At 36.8% G+C, this 20971-nt stretch overlaps 1 protein-coding gene across 1 annotated transcript in view; it reads right to left on the bottom strand.

Moving 5' to 3' along the window:
• Nucleotides 1-4998: 4998 nt before the first annotated feature.
• LOC135085468 (neuroligin-4, Y-linked-like) overlaps nt 4999-20971 on the bottom strand; it is a 104490-nt gene continuing 88517 nt past the window's right edge. Inside the window, exons 9-12 of the mRNA XM_063980264.1 lie at nt 11468-11606; nt 7832-7983; nt 7556-7714; nt 4999-7484 (exon numbers count right to left, since the gene is read on the bottom strand). Coding sequence (XP_063836334.1) covers nt 6638-7484; nt 7556-7714; nt 7832-7983; nt 11468-11606 — 1297 coding nt within the window. The 3' untranslated portion in view covers nt 4999-6637. The remainder of the gene's footprint in view (nt 7485-7555; nt 7715-7831; nt 7984-11467; nt 11607-20971) is intronic.

Here is a 20971-nt window from a genome sequence, read left to right as displayed (position 1 = left end):
TACCTACTTACCTACATACGTACCTCATTACAAATAAGTAGATTAATTATTTTTTCACTAGACAGCAACCCTAACAGCGTAAGAAGAGTTCAGAGGCACGCGATAGAAAGAGACAAAACTTGTAGGTGAATAAAATTGTAGGTACGTAGTGCTGTGCGAGCTGAATTCCACTGTATCGCGTCGCAGCAAGACTCGCATTTATTTAAATCGTCTTGCGGAGTAATCCTTCTGTACCTGTACTATTACTTATTCTGTGGTGGAAGGTCGTGGGTTCGAGTCCCGCCTTGGGTAGTTCGATTTTTTCAAGTTGTTTATTTAAAACTTCGCTAGATCGTTGGTTTCACATGATTTCACTTAATTAATGCCTTTGTCTATCATATTATTAACATTGCCTTTAGCAAGATTCAAATCTGCAATATTTGGCTTGTGTTCTTATAGCAGTTTATGGTTTATGGTTTTGTTTTGCATTGTTTATAATTAAGAGCTTAAAATTGTTTTATTAATACCTAAATCATATTAAGGTGAACTCGTATGCAGAAAACAATAAATTAATTTGCAATATTAGTTCTTAGTATTCAGTTACGTTATTAAATTCTGCATAAAACTAACATTGTTACCGTTTCGGATAGTAATTAGAATAATGAATCGGGCTAGTATTTCATGTATTGCCAAAATTATACTAACAATGTTTTGTTTGTGATTTGATCTGAAATTTGATAGATGCCGCAGGCTTGTTGTGAATACCTGATAATTACAATGGTGGTGGTTTAATTCCATAAGCGTTAGAAAATTAGTATTGGTACCTAGTTTGTAATGAAATGTTGCCATAGTACGTATGTTAGCATGAGAGAATAAAATCAAAAAATGCACTGTGACAAATGTATGACTAGCGGTTCGCCCCGGATTCGCCCGTGGTACATATAGCCTAAAGTTCTTCTTCTTGTCGTGTCGACAACAAACCTACACAGTGTCGGCCCAAAACTCCGCCAAAAGAATGGCCTATAGTGCTTAGGCATCACGTACATTGCCAACTGTATAATATTTTTTGAAATCGGCCCAGTAAGTTCCTGAGATTAGCGCGTTCAAACAAACAAACACTTTAACTTTAAATATTAGTATTTATAGATAGAATCTCTTGCGACATCGAATGATCTTACGATCAACACGGTACGACTTGCAACGTAATCTGTACGAAAAACGACCCGTACTTAAATCCAGCTTTGGACTCGACAGGTCACTCACACGCGCTTGATCTATTTTCACTTCCATAAAATTTACAGGTAGGTACCTACTCCAAAAGTACTTCTCAACTTCCCTAAATACCTTTCGCTCCTTAATATGATAATCCCTACTCAACATGCGTTTTACCGTATTTACATGAAGACCCTTATGAAAAAGCGGCTCAAAGCAAAAATGTCCCATATACTGCGGGTAGCCGGAAATTAACTTACCGGAGCAACCCGGATCCGCTATGGGTGCCGAAAATTTTAATTTCAAGAAGAGATGTGTGTAAAATTATATCGACATCGATGCACCCATCGAAGATGTCACTTTTACTATCTAGCGTTTCGATGACTCTTTTATAATGCGATCAGCTAGGGACTGCAATTCGCTGCCTGCTGCTGCCTTTCCTGAACACTTTAATCCGGACCTTTTCAAGGCGAGAGTGAATAGCCACTTACAGGGTAGATATGTACCATCCTAGACTACATCTCACTTAACTGGTGCGATTGTGGTCAAATACCTGCCATGTCTTGCATAAAAAAATCTACCTACCTATTTAATGTGTTCTGTAATTCTGATTGGCATTAGTGGTTCAAAAAGCGATAGCGTGTTGGAAAAGCTTTTAGCTCTATTCATTTTACTACTACTTAACTATTGACATCTAACGTTTTATCAGCCATATTCAACGTTTATGTTTTTTTTAATCGCCGATATTTACGAGACTAAAAACGTCAAACCTATTGTTAAATGAAAAAGATATCTGCGTTAACTGCGGTGTCAGTTAGCTGATAATTAAACATCATTCAATCAGTGTTAATTGTAGTTCCATTTCCCATTTACATAATGAAATTCTACTAATTTTACTACAGAGCATGTAACTACATAATTAATGAAATACCTAATTTGGAAAGCTAACTGAAATTATGTAATTCTATCTGAATTGTCTAGCTAGTGGGTTGTTATTATGTAAAATATTTTAATTACTTACCATAATTTTATATTATTACTTTTCACAATTATTTTTATCGATCATCGATAAACAAGACACAGGGACATTCCTATTTCCTTACAAAAAGGCTGACCTAACCTCTCAACAAGCTGGCGCGAAAACAACTTAGCTTTTTGCGCTCATTTTCATGCTCTCCCTTTTTCGCAACATAAGTAGTTTCTCGTATAGTAAGAGTATAGTTTCCCAAGTCTTTTAGTTTTCATAATTAACTGTTTTCATTTTACGTCTCATTGAAAATACAATATTTTGCAATATAACGAAGCTGCGATGCACGTGTGCTTAAACTGAAAACTTCAGCCGTGCTTCGACTTATGGTGGGTGGGGGAGTTAGTTTATACTTTTAAAGATATTTCAAGCCTCCTCTATTATGTGCTGGTACAGGCTTTTCTATTAAAGTATGTTTTCTATTAAGTATTAAATTGCGTTTTGAACTTAAGATGTGGTTTGCTAATTAGGCAGGTACTTTCTTATTTGGTTCAGTATTTTAGCTGTGTCATTGGGTTTGAAAAAATATATTTTTGTGACCAACAAATTAACAAATAATTAAGTAATGCATAAAATATAATCATGTTGTTACTGTGGATCGTCCTGTGTAGTTAGGCTCTTCATTAAACGATTAAAACAATTTTTAATCCAAATTTGTGAACTCTTATAAAATAGTGAGAATCGAATCATTGTCTAGGTAAGGATAGTTCAATCCAACAACAGTATAGTAACAGTACCACAGTAGAAGCACCAGTAACACAGTAAAATCAGCATGCCTTATTAACGTGTGTAAAGCTATGTAACTATACTACATAGTTCTAGAGCTCGAACTTTGTTAAATAAACTGCAAGCTTTGCGGTGTGCTGGTGTGGGTTTCTTAGCAAATTGATTTTGTAGTGGCTTGTAAGCTATGTGCATTAATTTTCCACTCATTATGAGAAGTGGCAACAATCCTGAAATTCTCAAGCCGTTTTCTGCTTAAGAAAAGGATAATACTGGAATTAATAACTTAAAATAGTATAATTATTTGTTGGCTTTTATAGGACTATACACACACCAAGCCCGCCGAGAGCCCGGCAGCTTGGTGTTGACGGCTTTATTTTAAATCATGTCAATGACGTAGACTTATGACTTTTGATAACATAAATTGTCAAAAGCCGACAACTAATGTCGGCGGGAAGCGCTGGACGCAGGCCGCTACCAATCGATCAACGTGGAATGCATTAGGGGAGGCCTATGTTCAGCAGTGGACGTCCTGTGGCTGACATGATGATGATGATGATGATGATGATGATGAATGTCGGCGGGTTAGCGGGTTTCGTGTCTCTACTCTAGCTCCATAATATTTCCTAGCTACATTTTGACATCTGAATACTCTTCCAGATAAGTACGAGTAGATCTCGAATGTAAATAATTTCATATTTATGCTTTCTTGACTCGAATTCAGCGCGTACGAAGATATATTTCTGAATAAATATTGTAATTGTATGAATAATACTGATGTTGATCAATGAGTTGGAACATTAAGCTAAGTCAAAAAACGGTGAGCGTGCGTGAAGATACTTATTCAGAGTAACTTCTGTTCCTACGTTGAATAAATTCTGTTGTGATATTTTGAACTCGATATTCAGATGATTAAACCCATTTATAAATTAAACAGTTCAGTTACCTAGGTGATTTCTATAAATACATACCTTTAAACATATTTTTTGAGAGTCGCTCGGGCTGGTGTATCGCATACTAGATTTTATTTTTCCATTATGGGTTTGAGTTTTGCTCGGGGCAAATGTTGTATGAGCATTTTATTATTAGATTCTAACGACTCGCTTCAGCTATATACGGGTACTACCTATGTACTATGCTATTACTATCGTCTAAACCTTTTCCATTTATCACTCATCTACTACTGAAAACTGCATTAAAATCTGTCACGTAGCTTAAAATACACACAGCGGGAGCGACTTTGTTTTATACTTTGTAAAGATTTAAAATAATACATTATTAACTCATGCCTATCCGTTATCTGGCTGCCATAATACAAGCTCTACTTTATTTCAGACTAAATTACAAAATCATTATCACAGCAATTATGTATTTAACAAACGGCGTCTACATAATCTTAATACTTACTCATTCAAAGATAAGCAAAAAAATACTTACCATAATTTCACCCTCAAAAACAAACAAATCATCCAACACTACTTAAATTTTAATGCTCCAATAAAATGTGTCTGCGATAACCAACTCGAGCAGTTATTAGCGTCGCGATCACTATCAAGTGAAGTACCCAAGAGTTGCATGTCACTTAGTAGTTAGCTGTCAAGCCGAGCTGGGACTTGGAACAGGTGTTGAGAGTCATTTTACCGGCGAGTGCACAAATTAGCTGTGTTGGAATTAACACTCAAGTTTTTGGAGGAAAATGCATATCGACTTCATTAGCATAAGCTTTTTAAAAATGCACCTCTTTAGAGCTTTAATCCAGAATACATCACCTTAATATTCACCATACCGAATTCCCATCTTCATGTTACTATAATTTTAATATGAGTATAATTATTACAGGCAGTTTCTTCATACCATAGAAATTCGTCCCAAGGCAGTCCCCCGTCCCCCTTTTTAGTGAAACCTTTATAGGTATGTCATACTGATTTTTCTCTAAGATATAGCCAACTTTGTTGTGTAATTGTCTTTTGATAAAAGCTAATTATTTAATTTCTATTCGCTCGTGATATTTATTTATCTCAGAATATTACAGTTACGTGGTTAAATAAAATAACTCGTTAGTTTTCATTTTGTTTTATTAAAATGTTTAGTCTGTATTTCGGTAAGTACGTTATTTCGAAGTAAAGACTTCTATTAGACTAGTTAAAAAAATTGTGCACGGGTTTTAAATAAACATCATTCGACGTCAATTCACAATCTTACTCAATTATCGTTAGAAAAACATACTTAAAGGGTCTACGTCAGAGGTTCAAAACATAGCGAACGTACCTAACTATCAAAAATAATGCCGCTTACTTTATTTTAGTTGATGATTCTATAACTTTACCATGAGTTTACAATTTAATATTTATTTTACTAGTATTCATGATGTTATCTACGAACATAGTAAAAGTCATTTATTTTTCAAAATAAGTCAACATACAAAGGTTCTGCAATTTTCTACACACGCTTGAAATTTCAGCTGCTTCTACAGACGAAATTAAAGGTTTCACCTAATACACGAAAAGGGGAACACATGAAAATTATACAATTATAGATCACAGTACACAAATCACAATAAATAGGGGAAACAACGATACTTACGGGCTCAGTCGTGGTGTGATGAAACCGAGGATCATTACAACCTGTTACACCGTTTCCTAACTCTATGTACATATTTACAAACGCTATTGGTCCGTCTATGTTAAGAAAAAAATTACAAATGTCTACCGGTTAATCATCATCAGATAAGTCTTTTATAGCTAAACGATGAGTTTAAAACCATAGCGACCCTATACTTGTGAAGTCCACAAATGTTAAATTGCCTTTAAGCATTTTTGTTACACTGGATGCGGTCAGGTCAAATCACTTGTCAGTTTGCGTTCTTAGCTCGTGCCCGCGTGCGATCTGACATCGCATCAATACAGTGTAGAGACCGACCAATGAAAACCTGACCGCAGAACAAATGGCAAATCCTTTAAAGTGACTGGATCATTATGGTTCTACTCTCGTCAAAAGAACCCAGTTTCCGAGTCAACAGTACACAAGAGAGTTATTGCATTATCGAAAAAATGCTCCAATTCCTTCATGACATCCTTGCTAAAATAGACAGATCTTGATAATCGATTGATCAGTAGAGTACACTCGGAGACACTAAAAATTTCTTTTCGATGGATTGTTATTGCTTCTAACTTGACAAATCAATGCGACAATAATTTTGGTGTCTCGTTAACTTACATTATTCTCTAAATTTTTCAATTCATTAATTTATTTCAGTCAATCGAACAGATTGCACGCCTCGCGTCTCAATGCTGCCTAGACTGAAGTTGTTCATCACATATCTTACAATTTCCCTATTTTCAAGATTACAATTGTAATTAGGATGGATATGCGGCTGAGCTGCTGAATTATATACAATTTTCACATTAGTATAATATTTACAATAATTTACAACGTTACATAATTTCATATCGTCCGCTACACTATTAACACTTTAAATTCACCCACTGGCGTCTTTACTATACGGATATGATTAAACTTTAGTTCAAGTCACTTCACTATTATAACGCCTTCTAAACGCAAGTGGTACGGGACAGTCTAAAAAGTTTAAATGTAGTCCGTCACACACTTGAGAAGGTCCGGCCCAAGTCACACAATCTCATCGTGATGGGCCACGTCGCTGCAACTGCCAGCCCGTTGCAGTCAGGCCCTCTGACGTCACACTCTCAACTCCTCCATTGTGACGTTGGACTTCGCGTTCAGTTGGGTGTTCTTCTTCGTGAGTGTACTCGTGTTGATCATCTGCATTTGATGTGCGGACAGCAACGGCTGGTTCTCTGGCAACTGGCCGCTCGCTAGAGTATTTATATTACTCTTTCCGAGCTTTGGAGGAGGCGGCGCCCTTGGCAGCGTTGCCATTCCCGCCACGTTATTGCTCGGGAGATCAGCAAACTCCGGGGGAGGTAGCTGATGATGAGAATGCGTATGATGATGACTCAAAATCGTAGCTGGATCGTTTTTTAAACTGGTCTGGTACGTTAATGCTCCTTCTAAATCACCACAAATGTTGTTCGGCATCTGTCCATTCTCTGCACGTTTTTTTAAATGCGAGCCATTTGCATGACCATCTTGGCCGTTCATTCTCGTTTTGTCCCTCTGGTAGTACACTCCAGCAAAGATGAGAACGTTTAGTATCAGTAACGAACACCCAATAGCAATTGTCACGCTAAGAGCAGTGGAGTACGCTGCAAACCCATCTTCAGGAGGAGATGTGGCGGATGAATCTTTATGTACATCAGTACTAACAGTACTTTGCGTTGGTGGATTCAGACCAATAATGTTGAAATTCAATGGAGAAGTTATATTTAAAACGCTTAGAACTGGCACTTTGGTCGCAAGACCTGAATCGATGATGACATCAGTCGTCTTCTTGAAAGGAGGACTGAATGTTTTAAGAGTAGGTTGCGGTGATGCATCTTCGTGCTCAAGCTGGTGATGAGACGAGGGTACGTCATCACCTCCTGGGCGATGGAGGTCTGGGACTAAATTCAGCCAGAACGAGAGTCTGCGAACAATGAGATTATAAGAATCTTTGCAATTGTGATTACCTGTGACTTTTTTGTCACTTTTACTAACCTGTGAGCTCTGTAATGATTCTTCAGTTTGGATTTAGTGTCTATGTTGAGGTATTTCTTGTGGACCGCTTCATACGCAGTCCATTCGATGTTCTTCATCCGAACTCTTTCTTGTCTTCCAGCTCTTATTGGGTCACTTTCTTGAGCTTCATTTGGGTTCCTAAACAAAGAAATATCAACTGTTTTATACTTTATTGTAAAACGAGGTTTTTGATCATCTATTTTCGGATCTTTAATACGAACTATTACACTTCTAGCTTTCTTATCCATATCTTACCCAGTTTTAGCAAAGTTTCCCCAGTACAGCATGACTGACTCGGACAGCGATACTTCGGCCTTGGTGTAGTTCCTTGAGAAGTGTGCTAGTCCTCCCACCAGGGGTGCTCCGAATATGTACGGCAGCTCCTCACCGTGGATGCAGCCTTGTCGCTGTTAGAAAAATACGCTTTATGAATCTTTCTTGTTATATTATATTTTGTGCGTGTGTGACATTTACGTCCGTATTCACAAACGATGCTTGCTTAAGTGAAGCAGCAAATCGAACTCACAGCGTTAAATAGAGCTCTGTGATTGGTTCGTATGTAACCCTGTTCGTTCACGCGCACTGTGAGACCTCATAGTATTGTTTGTGAATACGGGCGTTAGTTTTTAAAATATATTAATGTTTGCATGAGATTTACCAATATTGTTAAATATAATAATATTATGCTTTGATTAATAATTTTTTTTTTTTTCAGGTACAACAACATGTACGGGAAGGTAAGATTTCATTTATTCCCACTTTATTGAAATATTTTTACATCTTATTCATACAGTTCAATATTTTAACAATGGGTATTTTATCTATACTAATATTATAAAGCTGAAGAGTTTGTTTACTTGAACTCGCTAATCTCAGGAACTACCGGTCTGATTTGAAAAATTATTTCAGTGTTATATAGCCAATTTATCGATAAAGGCTAAAGGCGATTGTGGTCAAATACCTGCCTTGTCATGCATAAAAAAAATATACCATCACGCTACGAGTAATAGGTGCGTAGCAAAAATGATTTTCACGCGTACGAAGTCGCGGGCACTGCTAGTAATATGTGTAGAGTAGAGTAGGTGAAATTGTACGTAAGTGGTGCCAAAGTAAACATCGGACATCATTTTTAAATGGTAAATTAGCAAATGTCGCACATCTGATAGTTTAACAGCGACTTTTAGCAAAAGTTAGATTCCACAGCAATTTGTTGCCAGTCCGAACCGACTGTCTCGTTAGCGAGCGGAGGTAAGTTCCTCGTATTAATAACAGGGCCCGCCGCCGGCCAGCGCTGGCCCTCGCGCCGGAGGCGACGCCGCTGGGAGAGGGGCCAGGCTTAATTGGCCGCAATTACTGCGCTCAAAATGAAATTAGTCGATCGTTGAAAATCGGAGACCGTGGCCGCGTGGGGTGTAAAGGATTGGACAGATAGTACGGACTTTTTACGCTGGTGTAGCAAAAAAATAAAAAATAAAGGACAGTGCCAATCCATGTATGGAAGTTGGACCAAGTGCTGCCCAGAATGAAACGATAGTGCATTTTGTTCCTCAGGCCAATACTAATTTATAAACCGAAGCGCACTGAAATCTATCCCTGGAGTTAAAAAGAGTTTTGTTTTGAATTATTTACATACAAAATATCATCGATGTATACGTACTACACATAAGATTTCGCGATTGTGGCATTAAATAACACTTGCTACGTTGAACTTAACCATACTGCATCCGTACACCTTACTTTAGTACGACTTCGACATTCTTTATAAGCGATCAAGCGCTGTTGCAGTAGTTTGGTTACTTGACAAAAATTAATTATTTCCAAAATGGAGCAAGAAGTTTTAGCTTACAATAACTTCAATAATCGATTGTAATACACCAATAAATTGATTTTTTGCAAGTATAGAAAACTAAAACTTCTAGCTTCATTTTGGAAATAATGATTTTTTTCAACTTACCAAACAATTAAAACAGCGCTAGATCGTTTATAAAGAATGTTTAAATCGCACTAAAGTAAAAAGTAGTAGTAAAGTATACGGATGCATTATGGTTAAGTTCAACATAGCGAGTGTTATTTAATGCCACAATCGCGAAATCTAATGCGTAGTACGTATACATCGATGATATTTTGTATGTAAATAATTCATCACAAAACTCTTTTTCTCTTAACTCCAGGGATAGATTTCAGTGCGCTTCGGTTTACACATTAGTATAGGCCTGAGGAACAAAATGCACTATGGGTTGATTCTGGGCAACACTTGGTCCAGACCCTGGCACTATCCTTTATGAGTAGGTTACGTAAGGAGGTTATTTACAATTTACGAAGAATTCTGATTTGAATACTTTTAGTTTTTTTTATTTAACCCTTTTCAAAAAAAATCCAAAAGGACACAAATACGGATACATACACAAATCTTTGTAAAAATTTCAACCTGAAAAAAAAAATTCGATCTGGTTCGATTTCTTACAAAAACCATTTTCTTCTTTTCCATTTACCGTGACCTGTTCGTTAATTTTACGCTGTGGTTCGTCGAAAATCGTGGGTAATTACAGGGTGTACCATGGCTGTTGCAGTAATTGGAAGTTAATTAGAGAAGCAATCATTATGTGCAGCCAGTTTAGTTGATACTGCTGCTGTTATTGGCATTTAAACTAATGTAATTAGGACTACCCATGACACCTATTAGTCATACGCCCGTATTCACCATCAATCTATTAAAACAACATTCCTGTTATGGGTTACCTAAGGGGTCACTTAAAAATTAGGGATTGATGGTGAAAACGGGCAATAGTCCAATTCGTTTATTCCATAAACAATTTGATACTTGGCATCCATAATGTATCTTCTAAGACAAAATTTTTATTTCAAGTTGTAGCTACATCATATCTAATGAAGCTACTAAATCCATCGCTATTCAGAGTACAGCCGCATATTTATTTCCAATGATAAATCCAAATTTTCGTTTTAAAACCTATTTTTCTTCGTAATCGTAAAAAAAAGGCATAGTAATCCGAAAACATAGCAAAGCTTTCTGTCACAAAATTATCAAGACAATGAATACTCATATCACACTCAGACAATCTCAAATCTATATTTACCCCATCTATAATGTAGTCTGCAAAGAACATTGCTAGTACAATAGAATACCTAATATCTCTAGTACTCTTAAACCCTTTTATAAAATAATCTAAGAATAAAGAGCTGCTTTCAATTATTTCTCAGAAGCCCCGCATTATCTGTTTAAGATTAGTTAAGGTACAAAAAATGCGAGGTATTCTCGAATATTCCAAAGCGATCTGAATATTTGGCTTTATTAGTAAAGTATTCTTGACATTTAGTCCTCAATTCAAAGTAGTTGGGGTAAGTAGGCAAGAAAAGAGATTAAAAGATCGATAATAGAATTTTCCAACTCTAATTTTGAGAGAAGTCGATTTTATTTTGTTTTATTCGAAGTAAAATAATGAATTTAGGTCGTCCTTTGTAGGTTAAAAAAGTCAGAAAACAATATTCGGTAAGGTACACACAATACAGGCTTCTGTCTGAAATAAAACTTAAAACTTGCGCTCTTCAATAATAATTTTAATAAGACCGTAGTCATAACCTAGATTCAATATTATTTAATTTTTAATTCAAACAAAAATAGCACTTTTATTCCCATGTCGATTATTATTCATACCGTTTCATGGTTTTGTTGAAAATTATTGTGAATTCTAAACCCCTTACTAATAAAAAGTTACACAGTTGTTGAAAACTGTTTTAAAGTGACATTTCCATACTAAACGTTACTTTAAAACACGGTTTAACGAGCGTGTAATTTTTATTAGTAAGGGGAAGTCCCGTAAATCCAAAGATACGGGCGTCGGGCAGTGTAAAGTTGAAGTTATTGAAACTTACCTGAGGGTAGTCTCCGTATTTCGTCTGGTAGTCGAACACGTACAGATACGAGTTCCTTCGCAACGCCGAGTGTGTATCCGCGGTCAGCACTATAGGCGCGACCACTTGCGCGTCGCTTAGCGCTTCTAGCGTTTCGTCCCTGGTGACAACAAAATCCGTTTTAATACAATTGTATAAGATAGAGCCTTTTAGGCTAGCAAAGTTAACTTTTTTCCGTCACTTCAGCACTAGCCGATATGGTTGTCCCTACTACTGTTAGGGCAAGCTATTTTTGGGACGTGTTTAAGTGCCCTGAAAAGAAAGAAGTAGACTGTCTACTTTAAAAAAGAATTATGTTAGTTCTTAAACTGTCTTCAGCTTAATAATTTTATACTTTTATAACAGCTGGGCTTATAGTACTCTACTTTTGGTTTATTTATCGTCTAGCATTGTATGTATGGATCACCAGATAGTATCCATCACTTCTATCGTATAGCTCACTAAATGAAGTCTGACAAAGCTCAATCGCATTATTGTCTTTATCACCATCACTACCACTTATTGGCACAAGTCGTTTAATCCGAGTATTAATAAATTACAGTTGTCTAATGTTAAATTAGGTCTCTATTCCGGAGCCGTACTTAGAGAATAAAAGCATGTACGTACATCTTTGATAAACATTCAATTTAGATAAATAAATCAAAGTAACATACAAAATTTATACGTTTTGATCATAATGAATATAGATACCATAATTGAAATCGTCGCATCATCAATGCCGCAAAAAATAAAGTACATCAGCGAAAGAAATATTGTTGTTCGGTTATTCTTGGCTTCACGCCACTGCAGCAGCGCATAAATACGAGGGCCGGCTGATAATTTCGCGGCCTAAGGTACTTAATGAAATAAAATAAATGGTTTCTATTTTTTATTTTGTAATATAATCTCCCTCAAAAGAAATACATTTCTTAAATCTCGCATACAATGCCTTTACCCACCCAAAAATTTTTTTTTCAAAATGACGACCAACCGCAGCTTTAATTTCGTTGTCATCTGCATATCTCCGGCCCCGTAAGTCCTTTTTCAAAAAAAACAGGAAAATATCGCTCGGTAATAGGTCTTGGCTATATGGTGGGTGGTCAATCTCTGAGAACCCGGTGTCTTTCAGGGCTTGGCCTCGCAACACGTGCGGCGTGAACGGGCGCGTTGTCTTGCGGAATTCTTATATATCCTTATTTATGCGAATTTATTACCATTATTAAAAATATGTGTTATACATCAAAAGATAGCTAAAAATGTCTGTGAGGGGCCCATGTATTTATATTTAAAATACACTTAATAGGTTTTGAGAAAAAGTTAAAAAAGAGCGTTGCGTACTTATTCCGCGAAACATATTTAACACTTGTTGTTGTAATTATGAATATTGCATTGTTGACATGTAAAGGAATACATGCTGTTTGGTATTATTGCAGATAACCACTTATTGGCGTTCAGATTTAGTCGTGCATTCAACGTGTAAGTGTAGTTTACGTAGTTTTTCCTCGAACTATTCGTATTGAAATAAATTCGTAAAAAGGATAACGTACTTTTACCTTGTGAAAAATTACATTACATAAGGTAGTATTTAAAATTATAGCTTTATTCAAAATCAAAAAGTTACAATAATTTTGCATAACTATATTATAATTTTCGGAAATTGCATTTTTAGGGAGAGACGAGCTATCAAAAGGACTAATGCCCGTTTTCACCATCAATCCCTAATTTGTAAGTGACCTCTATGGTGATACATAACAGGAATTTTGTTTTTATAGGGGTCACTTAAAAATTTGGGATTAATGGTGAAAACGGGCATAAAACTCATTTATTTTTGCAAGAAGGCTTTTATAAAGCACTTTTATAGTTTTACACTCCCCAGTATTAACCCAACCACTGCTTCAGGACATTTTTTTTACGGAAGAATGGTAACTTTACAAAATAACTATCTACTTATTTTGTAAAGTTACCATTTAAAACAGAAAATCCACAATCACCATTTGCAGACACCAAACCGAGGAATGAACTGCCGTTTGCAGTATTTGCGGACCAATACGACCTAAAACCTTTAAGAGCAGACTCTAATACTTTAAAGACAATCAACGCACCTGTAACTCACCGAGGAGCGGGTGTCTATGGGCGGCGGGTAAACACTTACCATCAGGTGATTCGTCTGCTCGTTTGCCTCCTTTCCCTTAAAAAACCCAGAAACATAACCACTCACAGGTCCGTTCAATTAGAAAGGAAGCTACAGAAATCACTAGACCTGAAAAAATATTAACGAACACACAGATTTTTTTTATTAAAAGAGATACCTACCTGAAAAAGAAAAAGAAACAAGACTGACAGTATACTTACCTCATCATGCGGTCGTCTGGAATAATACGGAGACAACTCGCGCACGATTATATTTGATGCTTTGTGTTAAGGTTCGATTTATATTTCACTGAATAATGAACTGCTTGTAGGTTCCCAGCTGCAAGAAAACCCGAGAAATATTATAATGAGATGAAACGTGTTTGCTTCATAGATGACATTATGAAGATGATCTTCAGATTTATGTGACAAAAAATGATTCGGATTACCGGAGTACCGATTTTTATAAAATAATAAATCCCTCAGTGTCCCTTTTATCAGGAGTGGACTGGTCAATTGAAGCTATAATGCTATAATTTAATGAGAACTTACAGAGCAGATAATAATACATCTGATGTGACCATCTACCAGGTTACACTTCAGAGAATGTGCGAAGGAATTACACGACCTAATTCCACCAGCCCCCTTCCATCATCAGACGCTGGTTAACGTATCATTCCTACATTGTCGACATTCCACCAGCTTGCACTAAGCGTTTCGATAAACTCTTTTATAATGCGAACAGGTCGCTGCCTGCTGCTGTCTCTCCTGAGCACTATACCGGACCTTATAGGCACTTACAGGTAGATATCTATCATCTTATACTGCATCTCACTTAACATCACATGCAATTGCGGTCAAATACCTTTTGCTACCTAGTTCTGCGTTGAGTTTATGAAGTCAATAGAAGACAACAAAATATAAGCTAAAGTAGTTTTATGAACCTTGATGGAACAGTCCAAGCATTGGGTACTGAATGGAATTTGAGCACAGATTTCAATACAATGTGAATATACCACAAATTGCAAAACCAACCATGAAACGTAACAATTTTATCTGATACATCTGATCAAACTTTTTGATCCCCTTGGCTGGAGCTTAGCGTTAAGTACAGTCATGGCTAAGATTCTAATGGAAATAGAATAGAAAGTATTTATTTGTTTCAAAAAAAAAAAAACTTTGGCTGATAAAAAACTAGTAAGGATGGAAAGATAAGTAACTCTTTAGAAAAAGATTGGATTAAGATACGGCAGGATTTGATTCACATTGACAAAATACAGATATAGGTTGGTATACTATCTATAGATAGAGAGAAAAAATACATCATCATCATTTCAGCCACAGGACGTCCACTGCTGAACATAGGCCTCCCCCAATGACTTCCACATCGCGCGGTTGGAAGCACATAGTACTTACGCAGAACTGACGGCCGATGGGGCAGGCAAGGTTATGGAGCGGACACCACGTACCGGAAAACGCAGCGTTAGGACATCCATCCACAAGGTGGTCTGACGACCTGATAAAGGTAGCGCGAAGGCGTTGAATGCAGGCCGAGTAAAAATACAATACACTGAATTTAGCGATGCCTCTGTGAGTGCAATAAACTGCAGCCGTTCACTATCAACTAGATGAAGGATTTAAAACGAAATTAATTGCTAAAAAACTCAAGTGCTCTCAAAAAACTATTTTTTTTATCACGTCTTGAGCTATGTGGTGCTTTGAGTAAACTGGATGAAGCAAATGAGAAGAAGTAATGTGAAGAATACCAACCTCACAGATGTTCGAACACTGTGAACAGGTTTTTCTATTGTTATCGCCTAGCTGTCTGGAGAGACGAATAGGTGGAAATCTATTGTTGCAAACCGCGTCGTGGAGAAATTCGAAAACGTTTATAATAATTAATACTATAATTCATAAGAAAGCTGATACAGCTCCACATTTTGGATTATCAAGGCGAAACCATTGGCGAGAAAATACGTGCACAGATGTTTCAATTGTGCTAAATTGAATGCTACTACCAAAGTACAAATAATGGTAGATTTACCAGAACAGCAAGTATCTCAATCTAGACAATTCATGAACAAGGGAGACGATTTTGAAGGACCCTTTGAAATTTTGATGTCCAAGGGAACAAAACTATAGAAGCCTATAATATTTATAGTGATATTTATTGTCTGCATGACTACAAAAGCTACCCACATTGAACTCGTTGGTGACATCACTTCCAAATCCTATAAGGTTCACACTCGAACAACCGGCGTGCAGCGATGGCGACCAGACCTAAATGCATTGTTCGCCATCGCTGCACGCCGGTTGATCGCGTTGGTTTGGCCGAATCTTAAGTCTAATCGCTATCACTGCACGCCGGCTGATCGCTTGAGATTGCGTTGGTTTGGCTGAACCTATAAAGAAAAAAGAACAGTTTTTATTTGGTCCAAAACTTATAGGTGCTTTTATACGCTTTGTTGAAGAGTGGCCGGACCTGTGAAGCAACCAGGATAGGAACTTTGTCTGAGCCAGGAGTTTCATAAGGCCTGGAAATAACTGCAATTTACTGGACAAATAGCGTCAACACTAGGATAGGCACTACATTCCAGTGGCAAGTACAATCCGTGGAGGTCTGCGGAAGGTCGATCAAGTACCACCTGAAAAGAATACAGTCAGTATTCGCTCATCGTACCTACATACGAAAAGATGGCAACAGTTTTGTATCAGGTTGTTGCATTTTTAAACGTCTGACCATTACGAGTATGTCCTTTTGATTACAATAATCCTTAAAATACATATAAACTTGTGTCATTCTATAATTGGGGACACACCGATTGTTGCTTACTGCTCCAAAAGACGTATAGATACATACCTTGTCACGCTGGCAATACACGCATAAGCTGATAAATGAACACATGCGGCTCTGGAAAGATGAAAATTTATCACGATAACTACGGTAACGATTCACTGAAGAGAGAGACAGAATTTAAAATGGATCTTGTACTCATAAAGACCGATAATTTTACCACGTGGTAAGTAATCATTGGGACGAATTTTTGATAAACACACAGTCTTACTGGGGTATTTAGTGCAAAAAGGAGTGGATTGGATACTTAAATGACTGAAACTAAGTTAATTTGTGCTTTGTTAAGGACTTAATTACATCTAAATAAATGTATCAATCCCAACTAATATTATAAATGCGAAAGTAACTCTGTCTGTCTGTCTGTCTGTCTGTCTGTCTGTCTGTCTGTTACGCTTTCCCGCTTAAACCTCGCAACCGATTTTGATGAAATTTGGCATAGAGATAGTTTGAGTCCCGGGAAAGAACATAGGATAGTTTTTATCCCGGTTTTTGAAACAGGGACGCGCGCGATAAAGTTTTTCTGTGACAGACAAAATTCCACGCGGGCGAAGCCGCGGGCGGAAAGCTAGTATCGGTATAAAATACAACATCGCCAAAAGCTTCGCAAAATATTAGCAACTAGACTTGCACAAAGATATCTACGTAGAAAATAACGTATCAATTGTTATATATTATAATGCGAATAAAAGCTTCGTGGAAGAATTAGGCATCTAGATTTGCACAAAATTACCAGCATAATGTGCACAAAAGTTTCGTGGAAAAACTACGCAACTGAACTTGCACTACGATACCCACCAAATAATATCCTAAAATAAGTATGCAACAATAGATACGCGAAAATGTTTTTTAAAGTCTTCGTGGAAGATGTACGTAACTATTAATATGCTATTATTCATACGGAACTTTATTTTTTTTTTTTTTTTAATTTGGGCATTTTTAATTTCAGAGAGAGCGCGGCGCTATCGGTTTACGCGTTGCTCTCTCCTACGTGATTTAGAATTTTAATTGTTGAAAGATTTTAGGTTGCTAACTATGTTTTCAATGTGGGTGGTAAATGTTGTTATGGAATCTTGCTTGGTTATAATTTGTTGGAAATTGAATGGGTCGATGTTGTAAATTTGGCAAACTATATTATGGCTAAGTCTTGTTGATTGAAATCTTGGGCAGTCCTGAACGAGATGCAACATTGATTGGGTGGTTATATTATCACAGGGACATGTGTCATTGTCAGTAATCTTGAATCTGTGGAGGTATTCTTTATGGTATCCGTGGTTTGTGAGTAACTGAGTAATAGAAAAGGAGGGTTTGATATGTGATATGAACTCGATAAGATTTTCATACGAAGGGAGCCAGGATTTAGTGTACGCGCAATTATCTGGTGTAGAGTAGAGTTTTTTGGATTCCTGTTCTGATATTATTTTATTTTTGTGTTTAATGTAGCTTATGGGAACTTTATTAAAATCGGGAATTGTCTCTAATGAAGCCGCAGCCTTAGCAGCCAAGTCAGCTGCCTCATTACCACCAATGCCTACATGAGCCTTGACCCATATAAACTCGATGGTTAATCGTGCAACTTGAGCTTTATGGATTAAGTGGTGTATATTAACAGCAATCTGATTTCGAGTGTTAGGATTAGAAATTTCGGTGAGGCCGGACTTACAATCTGAAAAGATAATAGCGCGCTTGACTTGGTTGTCGATGATCCATTTACAAGCTTTTTCCATTGCAAAAAGTTCGGCCTGGAAAACTGAGCAGTAATGGTGGAGTTTTAGTTTTTTGATAGTACGGTCGTTATTTGGATGTATTACAACATACGCGGCTCCTACTCTGTCATCGTGTCTGCTTCCATCTGTATAAATTTGCCAATATTCCTTAGTATTTAATTTATCTACATCTTCAGCGGAGGAAATTTCTTGAAAATTGATGGAGGGTCTTAAAGATGGATGGAGAAGTTCTATTGTGGATGCGGGAGTTTCTATAGAGACATCTTCAGGTATAACTGTTGTGGTACCAAGAATTTTAGTTCTTTCAATATTAGCTATTTCTGTTATTTTAGCTGTCAATGGTATTAATTGAGCTAGACTAATAGATATTGGAGTACTGATAGTACGAAAGCCTTGAACAATTTTGATCGCAAAGAGCCGTTGTATGGAAAGTAGGCGTTTTCGAACACATTTATATTTGAGTGCTCCAGACCAGATACTAGCTGCGTAAGAAATAATGGGTTCGATGACTTGTTTATAAATTATTTTGATATTTTCTGGATGAATTCCCCATGTGGGTCGTACAAAGGTAACAATTTTGTAAAATATTTTTTTAACTTTATCTATCGCGTATTGAGAATGCTTAATGAAATTTAATCGTTTATCGATAATAATCCCTAGATATTTAATTTGATCTACAAAGGCTATATTATTATTTTGTCCATGAACTTTAATTTTACAATATTCTGATTTGTTAGTAAATCCAATTACTTGTGTTTTAGATGGTCCAAATTCTAATTTAACGCTCTCACCCCATTCTAAAATTTTATTTAGTGCTAAGTTGGTAGATGATTCTAGGTGCTGAATGTTAAGTGAGTGAACAATTAATAAAACATCATCTGCATATGCTTGGAGGTAACATCCGGAAGGCAATGGCATAAATAACAGTTCATCTAGGATTAAATTCCATAGGCTGGGGCCGCATACTGAACCCTGTATGCAGCCTCTTGTCATAGTTTTGCTGACACTGCAATCACCGAAACTTAAAGTTACTTTCCGATCAGAGATATAATTCAAAAGTAAATAATACAGATTTCTAGGACAGTTCAAGGAGCGCAATCTGTTGAAAATACCTGGCCACCAAGCGTGATCAAAAGCAGCTTTAATATCTAAAGAAACGGCGATAACGTGTTCCTTATTGGACTTTGCTTTGTTTATGATGTCTAAGGCACTGGTTATTGCTTTAACGGTAGAGGTTTGTTGTTTAAAACCGAATTGGTGTTTCGAATGTGCGTTAGATTTATCCATGTAATAAGTTAAACGACTAATGACTAATTTTTCTAGCAGTTTGCCGAAAACGTTAATGAGACCGATAGGTCTGAATGAAGATGTTTCAGAATAGTTAGATTTATTGGGTTTAGGTATAATTTTAGCGTAGGCTTCCTTCCAAATTTTTGGAAAGTAGCCAAGTGTGAGACAGCGATTCATAATGTCAGTAATGATGGAAGGATAAGCTAGTGTAAAGTTAAGACAGATGTCTGCTGTGAGGTGGTCTGGGCCAGGGGCTTTTTTACTATTCATGTTTTTGAGATGTTCTAGTATTTCGCTGGTTGTAAATAATGGTTCAAGTTGGGTGTTAATAGGATGTGGCATTTGTGATCTAAGTAAAGATTGTTTTCTAGTGGTATCTGTTGTATCATTTGGGTAGAATTTATCTAAGAGAGCCTGGGCAGTTTCTATGGAATCTTTAGTATAGGTGCCATCCTCAAGACGTAGTGTTGCAGGAGGTTGTGTAATTGGGCGAGTTTTAAGTAGCCTGTTGGTTACCGACCAGACATCTTCTTTCTTCTGACGGTTACAAAATTCCCTAAAATGTTCTGTGGAAGCAGTGCAAAAAGCATCCGAATATTTCTTTTTTAACTGAAGTCGTTCTTGGAGAATTTCATCAAGAGGTAGCTTTTGTCTTATAGCTTTTTGAAGTTTATGGTGGTTTTGGATCACGGATAATTTTAACTGTTCAAGATTGCTATTCCACCAAGGGGCTCGTTGAGGCGGTCCCTTAGAGTGAGGTAATACCTTATCACAGGCTTTTTGAATGGCATTGGTGAGATAAGATGTGAAGTCTTCGAGCTGAGCAACGTTCATGTTACTAATATCTGTATTTTGTGGAATGAGATCCATTAGTGCTTGCGTGAATTTTGGAGCTATTACTTCCCATTTCATATGAGAAGTGTCATATTTGAAGGTGGTGAGTTTATGATTTTTAGTTGGAGGTTCTCGTCCAAGTAGGGCACAGAATTCAATAGCATTATGATCTGACGATGGGCAAATACCAAGGTTGACTTCCCAATCCTTGATATTTAACAAGTTGGTGTTGGAAATAAGCGTGAGATCTATAATTGTGCGGCGAGGAAGACCATGTACCACGATATCAAATGTAGGAGTATTGCCGGTGTTACATATTAATAAGTTATTAACCGTTATGAAATCAGCAACAATGTTACCTCTTCTGTTATTACTTTGAGATCCCCATAGACTATGCCATCCATTGAAGTCACCGCAAATAATATGTGAAGAGCCTGATGTTTTGTTCAAGAAATGTTCAAGTTTATTTAGTGTGTTATGTTGGTCAGTACATGGTTCAATATAAACTGAGATTAAGAATGTTTTTCTACCTGAAGAATGATTAAGTTGTATAATACTTAGATTGGAGTTAGAAAATTCTGTATTACCAAGTGTGGAGCATAAGTTGGACTTTGTTATAATAGCTGACTTAACAGGCAGATAAGATGGAAATTG

The sequence above is a fragment of the Ostrinia nubilalis genome, chromosome 2 (genome assembly GCF_963855985.1).
Source record: "Ostrinia nubilalis chromosome 2, ilOstNubi1.1, whole genome shotgun sequence".
Taxonomy (NCBI): domain Eukaryota; kingdom Metazoa; phylum Arthropoda; class Insecta; order Lepidoptera; family Crambidae; genus Ostrinia; species Ostrinia nubilalis.
The sequence above is the reverse complement of the archived record's forward strand: the minus strand, read 5'-3'. Positions and strand labels throughout refer to the sequence as shown.